The sequence below is a fragment of the Rhinopithecus bieti genome, unplaced genomic scaffold (genome assembly GCF_001698545.2).
Source record: "Rhinopithecus bieti isolate Rb0 unplaced genomic scaffold, ASM169854v2 scaffold_65, whole genome shotgun sequence".
In the NCBI taxonomy this organism is placed as follows: Eukaryota; Metazoa; Chordata; class Mammalia; order Primates; family Cercopithecidae; genus Rhinopithecus; species Rhinopithecus bieti.
Genome location: NW_016803344.1, coordinates 2416508 through 2431554, shown reverse-complemented (window position 1 = coordinate 2431554; position 15047 = coordinate 2416508). Strand labels below are relative to the sequence as shown.

At 42.9% G+C, this 15047-nt stretch overlaps 1 protein-coding gene across 6 annotated transcripts in view; it reads right to left on the bottom strand.

Annotated features, from left to right (window-relative positions):
- FERMT1 (FERM domain containing kindlin 1) overlaps positions 1-14511 on the bottom strand; it is a 54693-nt gene extending 40182 nt beyond the window's left edge. For 2 of the 6 annotated variants that reach the window (XM_017877654.1, XM_017877702.1), the window contains exons 1-5: positions 13688-14511; positions 9698-9866; positions 6205-6438; positions 2419-2565; positions 284-497 (exon numbers count right to left, since the gene is read on the bottom strand). In XM_017877654.1, coding sequence (XP_017733143.1) covers positions 284-497; positions 2419-2565; positions 6205-6438; positions 9698-9848 — 746 coding nt within the window. In that variant the 5' untranslated portion in view covers positions 9849-9866; positions 13688-14511. Of the gene's footprint in view, positions 1-283; positions 498-2418; positions 2566-6204; positions 6439-9697; positions 9867-10104; positions 10232-10971; positions 11081-12502; positions 12611-13687 lie in introns of those variants that run through there. The other 4 variants (XM_017877672.1, XM_017877663.1, XM_017877691.1 and 1 more) reach the window with 4 other exon arrangements.
- Positions 14512-15047: the final 536 nt, after the last annotated feature.

Genomic DNA, 15047 nt, shown 5'->3' with positions numbered 1-15047 from the left:
CCTACATCCCATAAAATATACTTTGCATATCTGTAGTGGCAAAGAATTAGTATTCACAGATAGTAAATCTATTGAGTTACCCAAACATGTAAATTCAGGCACACTTTAAGTATACTGAAATGACCAAAGGCTGAATTTTTCCCCTTTGTTGCTAAAATCAGCACTAACTTTTGCAAATAAAGTACAATCCCTAGGCCTACCAACTTGAAAATGAAACATGACACCCCATCTCTTACTGTGTTGGCACTAGCTCAGGGAGAACTAAAAGGAGCTGTGTCCTTACCCTGCATTGAGCTTGGCTTTATCAACCAGAGACCGAGGCTGGTACATATCCGCAAGTGCTTCCGGAGACTGGGGGGGTTGGCTGAATGCAAGGATGCTGCAGTTTTGTTCCGTCAAAGGGCTGTCACTGAACCAAGTCATGGTGGATGACGCTGGTGTTCCATTGATGGGGTCATATATAGGAGTCATGGTTTTACTGTATAAACCAGGACTTACTGCAAGGCAAGGGGAGTATGGACTATGATATGAGAATCCAGGGATAGAAATCTTCAGGAAAATATTAACATTACTTACACTAAAATGAGTTTTGACTTTAAATTTGGCACCATTTAAAATAATATAAGTCAAGCTGGGCACTGTGGCCCACATCTAATCCTAGCTACTTGGGAGGCTGAGGTCAGAAGACTGCTTGAGCCTAGGAGTCTGAGATCAGACAGGGCAACATAGCAAGACTTCATCTCAAAAAACAAACCAAAAAAACCCCCCAAAATAATATGGATCATGATGGTAGAGAGATTAGTAATATACAGGTAATGGTCTTATCTGTAAATTCAGCTCCTCAAAAGCCTTGGAACTCAAATATATAAAAACTTCCAAAAATCAACACAGACAAATGTTGGGGACCACCTCTTGTCTGTCTTTTTTTCTTTTTTGAGATGGGGTCTCACTCTGTCACCCAGGTTGGAGGGCTGTGGTGTGATCCCGGCTCACTGCAACCTCTACCTCCTGGGTTCAAGTGATTCTCCTGTCTCAGCCTCCTGAGTAGCTGGGATTACAGGCCCCCACCACCACACCCGGCTAATGGAGACCACCTCTTTTCTAATAATTCAAAGTTTTCCTATTTCAGTAGGAGTCTTGGTACTGTTAGAGAACTGGAGGCCTCATAGAATGCACGTACCCAATATGTTTCAGATGGCCCCGTAAACAAACAGCAGGATTCGCCACTTTTAAGAATCCAGTAGGCTGATGATTTATAAATCAGTTGGCTCTAATTTGTACAATTTGTCCTTTTCATTGGAATATACTATGCAAGAAAGCCCTCAGTCTTGGCCGGGTGTGGTGGCTCATGCCTGTAATCCCAGCATTTTGGGAGTCTGAGGCAGGCAGATCACTTGAGGCCAGGAGTTTGAGACCAGCCTGGCCAACATGGCAAAATCCCGTCTCTACTAGAAACACAAACATTATTCAAGTGTGGTGGTGCACACCTGTAATTCCAGCTACTCAGGAGGCTGAGGCACAGGAATCCCTTGAGCCCAGGAGGCAGAGGCCGCAGTGAGCCGAGATTGTGCCACTGCACTCCAGCTTGGGTGACAGAGCAAGACTCTAAAAAAAACGAAGAAAGAAAGCCCTCAATCTTGCAAGCAAGCTAGAGATTTCATTGTTTTGATATAAAAAGAAAAGGATGTTTCTTCTCCAGAATTTTCACCTGCCCTCCTCTTGCATGCCCCATAAAAAAATTGAATTCAGGAAAGAGTCACACAATGATAGAATCATGAAGAGAGAAGTGTATTTAAGTGATTTAACTTTTTTCTTTTATTTTCTTTTTTTGGGACAGGGTCTTGCTCTGTCACCCAGGCTGAGTGCAGTGGCACAATCTTGACTAACTGCAACTTCCACCCTCAGGGCTCAAGCAATCCTCCCATCTCAGCCTTCTGAGTAGCTAGGACCATGAGCATGTACCACCATGCCCAGGTTATTTATTTATTTATTTTTTGTATTTTTAATAGAGATGGGGTCTCACCATGTTGCCCAGGCTCGTCTCAAACTTCCGAGCTCAAGTGATCAACCCACCTCAGCCTCCCAAAGTGCTGGGATTACAGGCATGAGGCACTGTGACCAGCCACTTACCTTTTTTCTAAATATCACTCTTTTATCCCAAATTTACGGTCAGTGGTACTAAAATTTTGCATTCATTGGCAATATCAGATATACAATTCAAATAATGAGTAAACATGCTTGAAAAAAAGTCTGAAACACATTTCTGTCAATTCTAAACTTGACTAGATAGCCTTTCCTCATCACATCAGTTCTGCAATTTTATTTCTCCTTTGTTTGGTGGGCGTGGGAGGAGAGGTGTATTTCTCTTTTGAGTTTTACTGTATGTTCAAACAACAAAACACCTGTCACAAATCTTACCTGATGAACCTGAAGCTGTTGGAGAACTCTCCAGGTTTAGAACATCTTCAATTATGGGTTCCTTATTATTTTTGTCTTTTTTCTTCTTCTTCTTAAAATAGTCACCAGAAGGCTTTAACAAGGAAAGCTCTTCTGATCTTCTAATATCTAGAAATATTTTTTTTAAATGAAGAAAAAGAAAAAGTAAAAAGAAAAATCCTTCTAAGACTCAGAGTCATTTTGTGCATTTGAAATCATTTCTAAGGAAATTTCTGAAAAGTAAATGGGACTAAACTGCATCCCTTTTGAAGAAATAGAAGAGACCTCCAAAGTAGGTGGGGGGAGAAAATAGTGGAGGAAGATTCAGTCTAGTGAAATTTCTAGTTAGAAAATTATTATAAAATATTTCAAATGTATCTAAAACAAAAGGAATGGTATAATGTCCCCTTCATGTGCTCCCCAGCTTCAGTCATTATTAGTTAGCATTATGGTATTCTTGTTACCTATTTACCACCAACTTTACCTCCCTCTCCCCTTTCTTCCTGATATGGTTTGGATGTGTCTTCACCCAAATCTCATCTTGAATTCCTACGTGTTGTGGGAGGGGCCCAGTGGGAGGTAATTGAATCATGGGGGCAGGTCTTTCCTGTGCTGTTCTCGTGATAGTGAATAAGTCTCACGAGATCTGATGGTTTTATAAGGAGTTTCCCTGCACAAGCTCTCTTTGCTTGCTGTTGTCCATGTAAGACGTGACTTACTCCTCCTTGCCTTCCACCATGATTGTGAGGCCTCCCCAGCCATGTGGAACTGTAAGTCCATTACACCTCTTTCTTTTGTAAATTGCCCAGTCTCAGGTATGTCTTTATCAGCAGCATGAAAACGAACTAATAGACTTGCCTTTGTTGCTCCCTCTCCCTTTCCTTTTTCCAGTTTTTTAAACAACCAACAAGGGTCCTGCTTCCTTTTTTATTTATAGACCACAGACCTTGAAAGTCTTTCTTTTACACACTGCCCATCAGCTCATTTCATCCCTGTGGCGATGCCCTCATGCCCTGCCCATTTCTTCTTGGTCCTCACCATTTCAGCACACCTGGGTTCTGGTGGAATCTAGACCATGTGTCTTTCTGCCAGAGGCTTTGCTCTGATGGCTTGCCAGGGTCTGCACTGCAACAGCCTACACATTCAGGGAATTAATGCTCCCCAAGAGCGGCCTTCAGTGACTGTCCAGGGTGCTGCATAAACATCCTTACCCTGAGGCTGTGTCTACACTGTCTCCCAGAGGTCGCCAGCTGCTGCAGTATAACCTGATTGGTGACATTCTTCTCTTTTCAGTCTTACTTCCCTGTCCCCAACAGTATTTCCTGTCATCACCTCCCAAATAAACTATTTGTACTTGAATCCTTATCTCAGGGTCTGCTTCTGGGAACTGAAACTATGATAATCTCCATTTCCCCCATTAATCAAATATATTTATAATTGCTGATCTGAATTGCTGATAACCTTTAACTGCACTAGTGGCTATCATTCCAAGTAAAAGCCAATTAATTTGGACTGTTAGTCTCTGAGCAGCTTTGTTGAAGGTAAGTGCACTGATTCCATTAAGTTCTGTCATCGTTTCATTCATATACTGCTCAGTGCTGAGACTGAGCCTAGCAGTTTAACTTGACTCTCCCCAGCAGCCAAGGACTGTCAGGTTGCAACACACCTGTGACCATTCCAAATGCATAATTTATACACAAACCCGGTCATGAATAAAAAATTTCACTGTGAGCACTAAAAGCAAAACAATGAAACAGAAACACCTTATCTTCAAGGTCAAGATTTGTATCTTTTCTGTTCTTCAAGGGAAAAACCACTAAAATGCTGCATTTGATTTCACTTCAATTGATAAGATATAAAATGCAATGATTAGAAATGCCAAGTTGAACCTTTAAAACTATTACAAAGAGATAATCAGGAAAAGAGAACATCTGATTGCTTCTGTTTATTTGAAAACTTTACATTTTTGGTTTCAGCTGTGATGTGTGCTTCCAGTCCACTGTGATGTGTGGAATATACCATTTTATTTAATCATTTACTTTGTTTTCTTTTTCTTTTCTTTTTTTTTTTTTGAGACGGAGTCTTGCTCTGTCACCCAGGCTGGAGTGCAGTGGCCGGATCTCAGCTCACTGCAAGCTCCGCCTCCTGGGTTTACGCCATTCTCCTGCCTCAGCCTCCCGAGTAGCTGGGACTACAGGCGCCCGCCACCTCGCCCGGCTAGTTTTTTGTATTTTTTAGTAGAGATGGGGTTTCACGGTGTTAGCCAGGATGGTCTCGATCTCCTGACCTCATGATCCGCCCGTCTTGGCCTCCCAAAGTGCTGGGATTACAGGCTTGAGCCACCGCGCCCGGCCTGTTTTCAAATCCTCATTAGAATATTACCAAAAACACAAGGTGTCCTCATGCTTGCCATTTGCACACCAGGGAAAAGATTGCAACTTACATTCTGTAATGAAAGTTTCCATTCATTTGTTCACTCAACAGTTGTTGTGTGCCAGGCATTGTGACTGGAGTGAGGAATGCAGAAATGCTCAGGAAATGGTTTCTGCCCTCACCCTATTTCATCTACCATACCAGCCCCCACTGCCCAACCGTGGCATTCCCAATCCTGCTGATGCTTTTTCTCTTTTTCTGGGGTACTATCCATCCCCTTTTAACCTCTTATATTCTTTTTTAACTTGTTACATTTATATGTTAAAATTTGTTACATGTACATTTATTGGTTAGTGTCTGTCTCTGCCTGCTAAAATGCAAGCTCCAGGTGGCAGGGATTTTAGCTCTGTATTGCTACTATATCCCTAGCTCTCACCACAATGCCTGGGACGCAGTAGGTGCTCAATAAATATTTGCTGAATGAGTGAATAGTTTACAGTTTAATGGGAAAAATAGATTACTCACTATATATCAGTATATATTATCTATTCTGGGTTCAAATGTTGATTTTTGATTTTGGAACCAATGAATACGCCTATAATACTTTCAAAAATTATAAAATGAGAATACCTTTATGGTGTGTTTCCCTCCCTTTATGGAGTTTTATAAAGAAAAATTGGTTTGGGTAGTGTTGTCTTTATGACTGTTAAATTATAGGATACCAAATCTGTAAATAATTAGGTTTGAGTTCACAATTAAGTATACTTTTCTGCTTAATCACTTTGTAAGTGATTTTTGTGGACAGAGTTATTTACTTAAACCAGGTCTTAAGCAATAAAGACTTTGGAACACCATTATCTCAGAAACAATAAAGACATATAACTCTATGGTGATTAAGTATTTAATACAATTCTTTTTAATCTTAAATACTATACAATAATGTTTGAGTATAGCTTGGATCAATAAATGGGGAGGGCAATCTTAATGGTTTATCTTGTCTATTTACAAATCTCTTTTGGAATAGTTTTAAGCTTTGTGGAGATGCACCTGATTTATGTCAATAATGTTCTACTTGGCTTAATTCCACTTAAATGGCTCCAATACCCAGAAGGGCTTAAGCATGTGCTTCCTAATAGGTGAATGTTGTCTAGCCAATTGCTTAAAGTAGGCAGAATGCACACATAATTTTCCTGTCTTCCTTTGCAAGAGTCTACAGGGAAAAGATTGCAACTTACATTCTGTAATGAAAGTTTCCATTCATTTGTTCACTCAACAGTTGTTGTGTGCCAGGCATTGTGACTGGAGTGAGGAATGCAGAAATGCTCAGGAAATGGTTTCTGCCCTCACCCTATTTCATCTACCATACCAGCACAGGGGCCCTTCCTGGGTACTTACTCAGGGTTTTGCAGATATCACTGACAGCTTTAAAAACCACAGCTGAGAAGCTGACTCGCAACCTCACCATCTTCAAATTCGGCAGGCGAAGGCGCAGCATTTTATGCTGAGGGGTGAAGAGAAGCTTTGCATCTGCCTGGACCCCATATTTGTCCAGGGTCCAGTGGGTTTTCAGAAGCCAGCAATGCTTCTGTTCCCACCAAAGAGCAAAGTCTGACCAGTCTTGGGATATGTCTGCAAGAATGAAAACATAGTAAAATGAGAGAGAGCCCAGCTTGGAGGGTTCTGGAGTTGCAGAGTCAATTTCACTGTGTGCGAAAATGGAAACCAATAACTGATCTTCAGTTCCCCATGGCCTTTTACAATTCAAGGCTCAACAACTTTTGGCTTCTTTCCAAAGTCTCTAGGGACAACATAGGGACTGGGATAGCATTAAGAGAAATACCTAATGTAGATGACAGGGTTGATGGGACAGCAAACCATCATGACATGCGTATACCTATGTAACAAACCTGTATGTTCTGCACATGTATCCCAGAACTTGAAGTAAAATAAAAAACACTTAAAAAATCAAATCAAATAAAAAATTTAAAGATAAAATAATTAAAAAAGAAAAAAAAAAGATAGGGCTGGGTGCTGTGGCTCACACCTGTAATCTCAGCACTTTGGGAGGCTGATGCAGGCAATCACCTGAGGTCAGGAGTTTGACAACAGCCTGGCCAACATGGCAAAACCCTGTCTCTACTAAAAATACAAAACTTAGCCAGGTGTGGTGGTGGGTGCCTGTAATCCCAGCTACTCCAGAGGCTGAGGCAGGAGAATCACTTGAACCCAGGAGGCAGAAGTTGCAGTGAGCTGAGGTCACACCATTGCACTATAGCCTGGGTAACAAGAGCAAAACTCTGTCACTGTGTCTCAAAAAAAAAAAAAAGAAAAGAAAAATAGGGACTAAACCTTACCATCATTTACATTTAGATACTGTGGAGGAAAAGAAACATAAACATGTGTTCACAATGAATGCTAAAGTTCTCTTCGCTAAAATCTCTCTGTGCCATCGCCCTTTCTGAGAAGGCTGAAAACATCTGACTTTGTTTAATCAAGATTATTTCTGTTATAGAAATGTATCCTTATACCACTGTGTCACAAGGGAGTAGCAATAGCCTCCAATCAGAGTCCACACAGAAGTACTGTACAACTGACATTTCATTCTTCTCAGTAATGTCCAGCTGTTTCTCAGTACCGCCATATCCAAAGTGTCTAAATTGAAGTCAGAGTTAAAATATTTTCTCCCTCTCAATGTTAGCATTAATGTCAATCTTTCCCCTCCTTTAACATTGGCATTAAAATAGAATCTTTCCCCTTCATCAATATTGGAGTCAATTTTTAGTCTTTTATTTTGCAAAATGAAGAGCTACCAGTATCTTTGTTTTCTTATTTTTCTTTAAATGTTTTTTTCTTTCTCTTTTTAAATTAGAAACTCTCTCTTTTTTTTTTTTTCTTTTTTGAGATGGAGTCTCCCTCTGTTGCCCAGGCTGGAGTGCAGTGGCATGATCTCGGCCCACAGCAACCTCCACCTCCTGGGTTCAAGTGATTCTCCTGCCTCAGCCTCCCAAGTAGCTGGGATTACAGGCACGTGCCACTGTGTCAGGCTAATTTTTTTTTGAGATGGAGTCTCACTCTGTCACCCAGGCTGGACTGTAGTGGTATAATCTCAGCTCACTGCAACCTCTGCCTCCCGGGTTCAAGCGATTCTCCTGCCTCAGCCTCCTGAGTAGCTGGGATTACAGGCATGCACCACCACGCCCAGCTAATTTTTGTATTTTTAGTAGAGATGGGGTTTCACCATGTTGGTCAGGCTGGTCTCGAACTCCTGACCTCGTGATCCACCCGCCTTGGCCTCCCAAAGTGCTGGGATTACAGGAAATTTTTGTATTTTTAGTAGCAATGGGGTTTTACCATGTTGACCAGGCTGGTCTTGAACTCCTGACCTCAGGTGATCCACCCACCTTGGCCTCCCAAAGTGCTGGGATTACAGGCATGAACCACCGCTCCCAGCTAGAAAACGCTCCTCTTAATGCTGTTAGTAGAAGCATAAATTGGCACAACTATTTTGGAAAGCCTTATTAATCAGCATTTTTTTCTCTGAGCTATACCACCCAACAGAAATAATTACTGAAAGACAGGTGTTATAGCAGCTCTGTCTGTAAGTGCATGAAAATGGAAACAACCCAAATGTCCATTAAGAGGTAAATGGATAAATAATTGTGGCATATCCATACCATGAACTATTATATGGCAATGAAAATGAACCAAAACAATATGCAACACTATGGATAAATCTCACAGACATAATGTTGAGTAAAAGAAAGTCGATGTGTAAGAGTATATCCTTTATAATCTCATTTGTCTGAAGTTCAAAATCAAGCAATGATTCCTGTGGTGTTAGAAGTCAGGAGAGTGGTTATCCTTGGTGGTAGTGACTGGGAGGGGTCAGGGTATGGGGCTTGGGTGGGGAACAGGTGATGTTCTATTTCTTGATCTGAGTGGTTACCAGACTTTGTAAAATCCATTTAACTGTTTATAATAAGTGAAGTCTTGTTTATGATAAGTGAATTTTTCTGTATGTACATTATATGTCAATAAGGACTTACTGAAAAAAACAAACAACAAAAAACTATCTCGCTAGAGCAAATGAAAAGTCAGCATCTAAGGCCTTAAATAGAAGGTAAAAGAAGCACAAAGAAAATAGAATGTTATTAAATTCTAGGTTGACAATATTGACTCCTGATGTGAAGAGTGTGACCCTGAAGATTTCTTTCTTTGTTTAAACAGGGAGCATAGTAAATGGTGGATAAGTGTTAAAAGACTCCTCAGCACCAATTCATCACTAAGCTATCAAGTATTTACAGAGAATTAACACAGTAGTCTAATGCCAAGCTACCTAAAGTCACATTAGATGTCACCAGTGGATTGGGTCCCATCCCTGTTGAAGTCCAGCATTATAGCTACCGGGAACTTTAGCTTGCCACCAAAGACTCAGGTTTTTTTTCCCCCCGAGACTGAGTCTTGCTCTGTCACCCAAGCTGGAGTGCAGTGGCGCGATCTTGGCCCACTGCAACCTCTGCCTCCTGGGTTCAAGCGATTGTCCTGCCTCAGGCTTCCAAGGAGCTGGGATTACATGCATCCACCACCACGCCCGGCTAATTTTTGTATTTTTAGTAGAGATGGGGTTTTGCCATGTTGGCCAGCCTGTTCTTGAACTCCTGACCTCAGGTGATCCTCCCACCTCGGCCTCCCAAAGTGCTGGGATTATAGGTGTGAGCCACTGCACCTGGCCTGGGCTATTTCTTTCTCTCCTCTGGGATGAGGGGTGGGGGATTGCTCTCCAGGCCGTTATAAGATAAATGATCAGAAAAACCTAGACCAGCCATTAGTGGTGATGCAACAGACAGGGTTTCAAATACAGAGAAATCATAAAGCAAGAGTAACTTACTGATCTGTTCTACTAACTTGAGCATCACTCCCCCGACATGAAGGTCTCCAGATACTCTCAGTGTGATGTCTTTCTGCTGCTCTTCATTGGGATGGTCAACGCGGACCACAAGCTCCCAGGAAGCAGATGTAAAGTCAGTGGATGACAGCATTGTGGCAAATGCTGGTGTCTGTTGAACACAAAGACAGACATAGATTGGAATATGGGAAGGAAACGGGACGTGTCAGTAGACTCGCAGAGCCAAATTTCTTTTTTGTTTTGTTTTTTCATTGTAACCTCCTCTTCAAAACACTCTGCAAGGTTCCTGGTGCTCCAGATATTAAATTCAGCATCTCAACTTTAAAGACAAAAGTTTTATAAAATGGTCTCAAACCATCTAAATTTATATACTTGATTTTTCCACTCACCCACTCCTCCAAGACTACTTGGCTATGTATTTTCTTTGTCCACTCAATGCTTCAATCTTCATTTTCTCTCTGTTGACTTCTTTTGACCTTCTCTCAACTATTCTGGCAATAGGCAATCTTCTGTTACCTTTTAAAAAATCAATTTTATTAAGGTATAATTTGCATGTAATAAAATGCGCAGATTTTATATACTATAGTTCAACATGTTTTGTTGTATGCAAATTATACTTCAATAAAGTTGATGTTTAAAAAGGATGTCATTAAAGCCTCTTATCTTTAATATCTTTAATACATGTATATTATTATATTCCTCCTACAAAATTTATATCTTCTCATAATAAAGCTCAAAAAATAAAAAAAGCAAAATAATTCCTATTTTATTCATTATTATAATATATAGTTTTACCTTAAATGCATATAGACACAGGTCATTAATAATTATTGCCATGTATTTGATTTATGTATTGTTCTATATCATGTAAAAATTGATTATCTAAATGCACCAATTGAGTATTTGGATACATCTTTTTTTTTTGAGATGGAGTCTCGCTCTGTCACCTAGGCTGGAGTGCAGTGGCATGATCTTGGCTCACTGCAAGCTTCGCCTCCCGGATTCACGTCATTCTCCTGCCTCAGCCTCCCGAGTAGCTGGGGCTACAGGCGCCCGCCACCAAGCCAGGCTAATTTTTTTTGTATTTTTAGCAGAGACGGGGTTTCACTGTGTTAGCCAGGATGATCTCATGATCCGTCCGCCTTTTGCCTCCCAAAGTGCTGGGATTACAGGCATGAGCCACCGCGCCCGGCCGTATTTGGATACGTCTTTGGCAAAAGATTTAAAAACAGAAGTAACAGATATAAAAAGCTCACTCTTCAAAGTGCAGATGGAGGTGTGAACTTCAAACCCATAGTTTTCCCCTCATTGGAGAAGCCAGCAGGAAAGAATGTTTACAACTGAAATGTTTCAGGGGGTAACAGGAACACTGGAATCCAAAATTGGCAGAACTGAAATAAAACTTGAGATGTCAGTTCTCTCTTATTTTTAAACAGAAATAATGCTACTGCTCCTGGCCGTTTTAAACATTTAAAGTAAAATTATTTAAATGATAATGAGTCTTTTCACTTTACTATGTAAATCCAGCTTATGAGAAATTCATGTTTTCATAAAGCCTATTTTTGAGAAACATCAATGTACTCAAACTCCTAAGAAAGGGCTCCTCTGAGGGTGTATCTCCGTTTATCTCATTTAATAGGATCCCCCAGGGATCCTATTAAAATGCAGATTCTATTCAGCAGGTCGAGGGACGGGCCACACATTTTTTTTTTTTTTTTTTTTTTTGAGACAGAGTCTCGCTCTGTCGCCCAGGCTGGAGTGCAGTGGCCGGATCTCAGCTCACTGCAAGCTCCGCCTCCCGGGTTTACGCCATTCTCCCGCCTCAGCCTCCAGAGTAGCTGGGACTACAGGCGCCCGCCACCTCGCCCGCCTAGTTTTTTGTATTTTTTAGTAGAGACGGGGTTTCACCATATTAGCCAGGATGGTCTCGATCTCCTGACCCCGTGATCCGCCCATCTCGGCCTCCCAAAGTGCTGGGATTACAGACTTGAGCCACCGCGCCCGGCCAACATTTCTTAACAGACTCCAGATGTTGCTGGTCTGTGGCTATACTCAGTTCCTCCCTTCAACCTATTTAGAACAATATTAAACCAGGGATGATGGTAATATCCGAGGAACATTACTTTTAATAATAAACAACCAATGTCATATCTGTTCTGCGTGTTCATTTGAAACAACTCATTTGTAAGCATAAGATAATCTCAAAATACGCTACATAGATAAATCGAATACTGCAAATCTGAACAGATTAGGACAGATTTTATGGGTGAGGATCAAATTTAAGAGTTCAGAAGTAGCTCCTTATGTTTTTGTTTTGTTTTATTTTGTTTTTGTTTTTGTTTTCGAGATGGAGTCTTGCTCTGTCACCTAGGCTGGAGTACGGTGGCACGATTTTGGCCCACTGCAACCTCTGCCTCCCGGGTTCGAGCAATTCTCTGTCTCAGCCTCCCAAGTAGTGGGGATTACAGGTGTGTGCCACGATGCCCAGCTAATTTTTGTATTTTTAGTTGAGACGGGGTTTCGCCATGCTGGCCAGACTGGTCTTGAACTGCTGACCTTGTGATCCACCGGCCTTGGCCTCCCAAAGTGCTGGGATTACAGGCATGAGCCACCATGCCCGGCTGCTCCTTATGTTTTTATAGTCAGAAGCATGCAACGATGCAATGAGTCTCCTCCCCGTGTACAGAGATACACACAGAACCCTCTGCATGAGGAGTGCCATTCAGTGACTGCATTAGGCCTAACTGCTTGCTTCTGTCATCATCAACTTCAGGTATCATTTATTACCTGTATGATGTGCTCTGTGTTAACTCCTGTCTTCTGTTATCCCTTTTTCATCCTCCGAGCAATCTCATTTAGAAATGAGGAAACTCAGCTTCAGAGAGATGAAGCAACCTGCCTGAGGTCACAAAGCAAGTTAGATGCTGGAGCCCAGATGGAAATCCAGGTCTTTCTATTTCAAACTCTTATCCACCACACTGGGAAACCATTTTGATAATGTTGCATGCCAAAATGAAAGAAAACTCCTCAAACTACATGAACTAAATTCTCAGTAGCCTTTACTAAGCATTTCTATCAACACAAATCTTGCGCAGTGAGGAGACAAAAAGAGACCCTTTCATCGTCAGACTCATAACTTGGCATTGAACTGTTCGACTTTAAGATCCTTACAATTTCTCAGATACTATGATTATGAGGTCTAGTTATTTAAAATGTTTTGTATATAAAGAAAATAACTTTTAAAGGTGATCCTTACGGGGCAATCCCATATAAGGTCTTTTCTTTTCCTAACCTGGGTGATCAAAACACTACTCATTTAGGCAATAGATGCTGATTCCCCTTACAACAAAATGCAGGCTAAAATTAGCCAAGCAGGTTTTCCTGCATTCCTTTCCTATCTTTCTGCGCCTTCATTTTTGAGTGAATGTCTAGTCTGCAGCAAGCTGTTACTTGTTAAGGATAGCAGCAAACTTCCGCCGGGAAAACGCATCTAAGGAGACCAAAACAAGAAGCAAAGCTACCGGCAGAGTGAAACTCAACAGCCCTTCACCGAAAATCAAAGAATGGAAAGCAGGGAAGGAGGGATGGAGGGATGGAGAGCAGGAAGGAGGAAAGATGAAGGGGGAAACAGTCCCCGACCCTTCCCCTGGAAGATCTGAAGGTGCTTGGTGTTCGAAGGCCACTGAACCTGTCTTTTGCCAGCTCTGCAGGATCCTGGGGCGGATGTTGGGTGGATAAGCATGCCCCTTACTCCCATTAAGGCAGCACCTGCGGCTGAACTGAAAGTTTATTTTGCGGCCAGATGCATAGGGCCGGAGAAGGTGGTCACATCCAGACGAAATTATTTTCAATCAATAGCCATTTGAGTACAAGAGGCTGCAGAAAGAAAGGGGGTAAGGGGGCTCAGGAGCCACTGGTGCCCATCAAAGCCTCCCAACCTCCAGCTCCCCAGCCCTAGCCCCGAGCACCCACCTCCTTTCCAGGAACCTGCAGCGTCCAGCCTTGCAGTCGCGCACGTGGAGAGCTGCGTCCCTACAAACTACCCCGGGTCGAGCCAAGGAGCGGGCGCTGGTGAAGTGGGGAGCGGGGGGCACCCGGTGGCGGCGGCTGCTCAGCTAAGGCTGAGGCAGGTGAGGGCTGGAGCCAGGGCGCGCAGGCAAAGCTGCCTCGGGACCTCCCGCGGAGGCTCGGTGCCGGCCCCCAGCCTGGCGTCGCGCGCCGGGTGCACTGCACGGCCCCCAGCGGCCCGGCTGAGGGCAGCGCGCGGCGGGGCAGGCGAGGGCACGCCCAGCCCGGGCCTGCTAGGTCTAGCTCCCGCGGAGAGGAGGCGCAGTCTGCAGATTTTTAAGGGCAAAGGGTGGCCGAAGGGCTGCTCTGCGGTTAGAAGGCGGGAGAACCCGGGGCGCACGCTCACTATCTCCAGCTCCTCTTATGATGTCTCATCCTGCCCCTTTAAGGCAGCCTCCAGTTTCCCTGTTCCCCCAGGCCCGCCGGGGACTAGCCCAGATGATTAAAGCCGCGCCACTTCCCCTCCTTTCAGGCATACCCATCCCTCACACCCCAGGGTGCGTCCAGGCCCGGGAGACTCCAGCCTCCCGGCTAGAACAGCTTGTCTCCCTTAGAAAGAGCCCCGGAGCACCTGTGGTCTGCGAGGTGGTGGCAACAACAAAAAGATTCGTCTCTGAGTAAGAGGGTGATGTCAGTCTCCAGAAGGCTGAGGCTCCTGACCAGGGAAGACTCCAGGAGACCCAAGGGCAGGCTGCATGCGGAAGTCTGGGCCACACCTGGTGTGGCTCACCTCAGGATCACCACCGGTCCCGCCAGTCGCCTTCCTGTTGTTGGATTTATTTTCAAAGAGGGCTGGGGCCACCCAGGAAGGGTGGGTGACCTGGGCAGTTTACACAACCTCCCCAAGCTTCCTTTGTTCATTTAATGCACATTTGTTGAGTGCTTACTGCTCTACAGGCCTCCGGATGGGCCTGGGCTCCGAGAATCCTGTGGTGAATAAAACAGACAAGGAAATGTCAGTTTCCTCATCTGTGAAATAGGTAGAGAGATAGAATGCCTGCCATCCCACGGAGGAATTTCACGCAATATAATACAGGCTTTAGCGATTTGCATTAAAAGACTTGTGAAGACTTAAATTTTAATAAAGAAGTTATAAAATGTAAAAGTTGAATCTCTGTTTTTGCTTAAACATTACCATATTCAGGAATTATTATGGTTTGAAAGTACATTTAAAAAGGTTAGTTGAACACTGTTGGCAAATATAGGATATTATAATTAAAATCATTAAAAACTTGAAACAGAAAGTCTTCATTTGGTAGAGTTT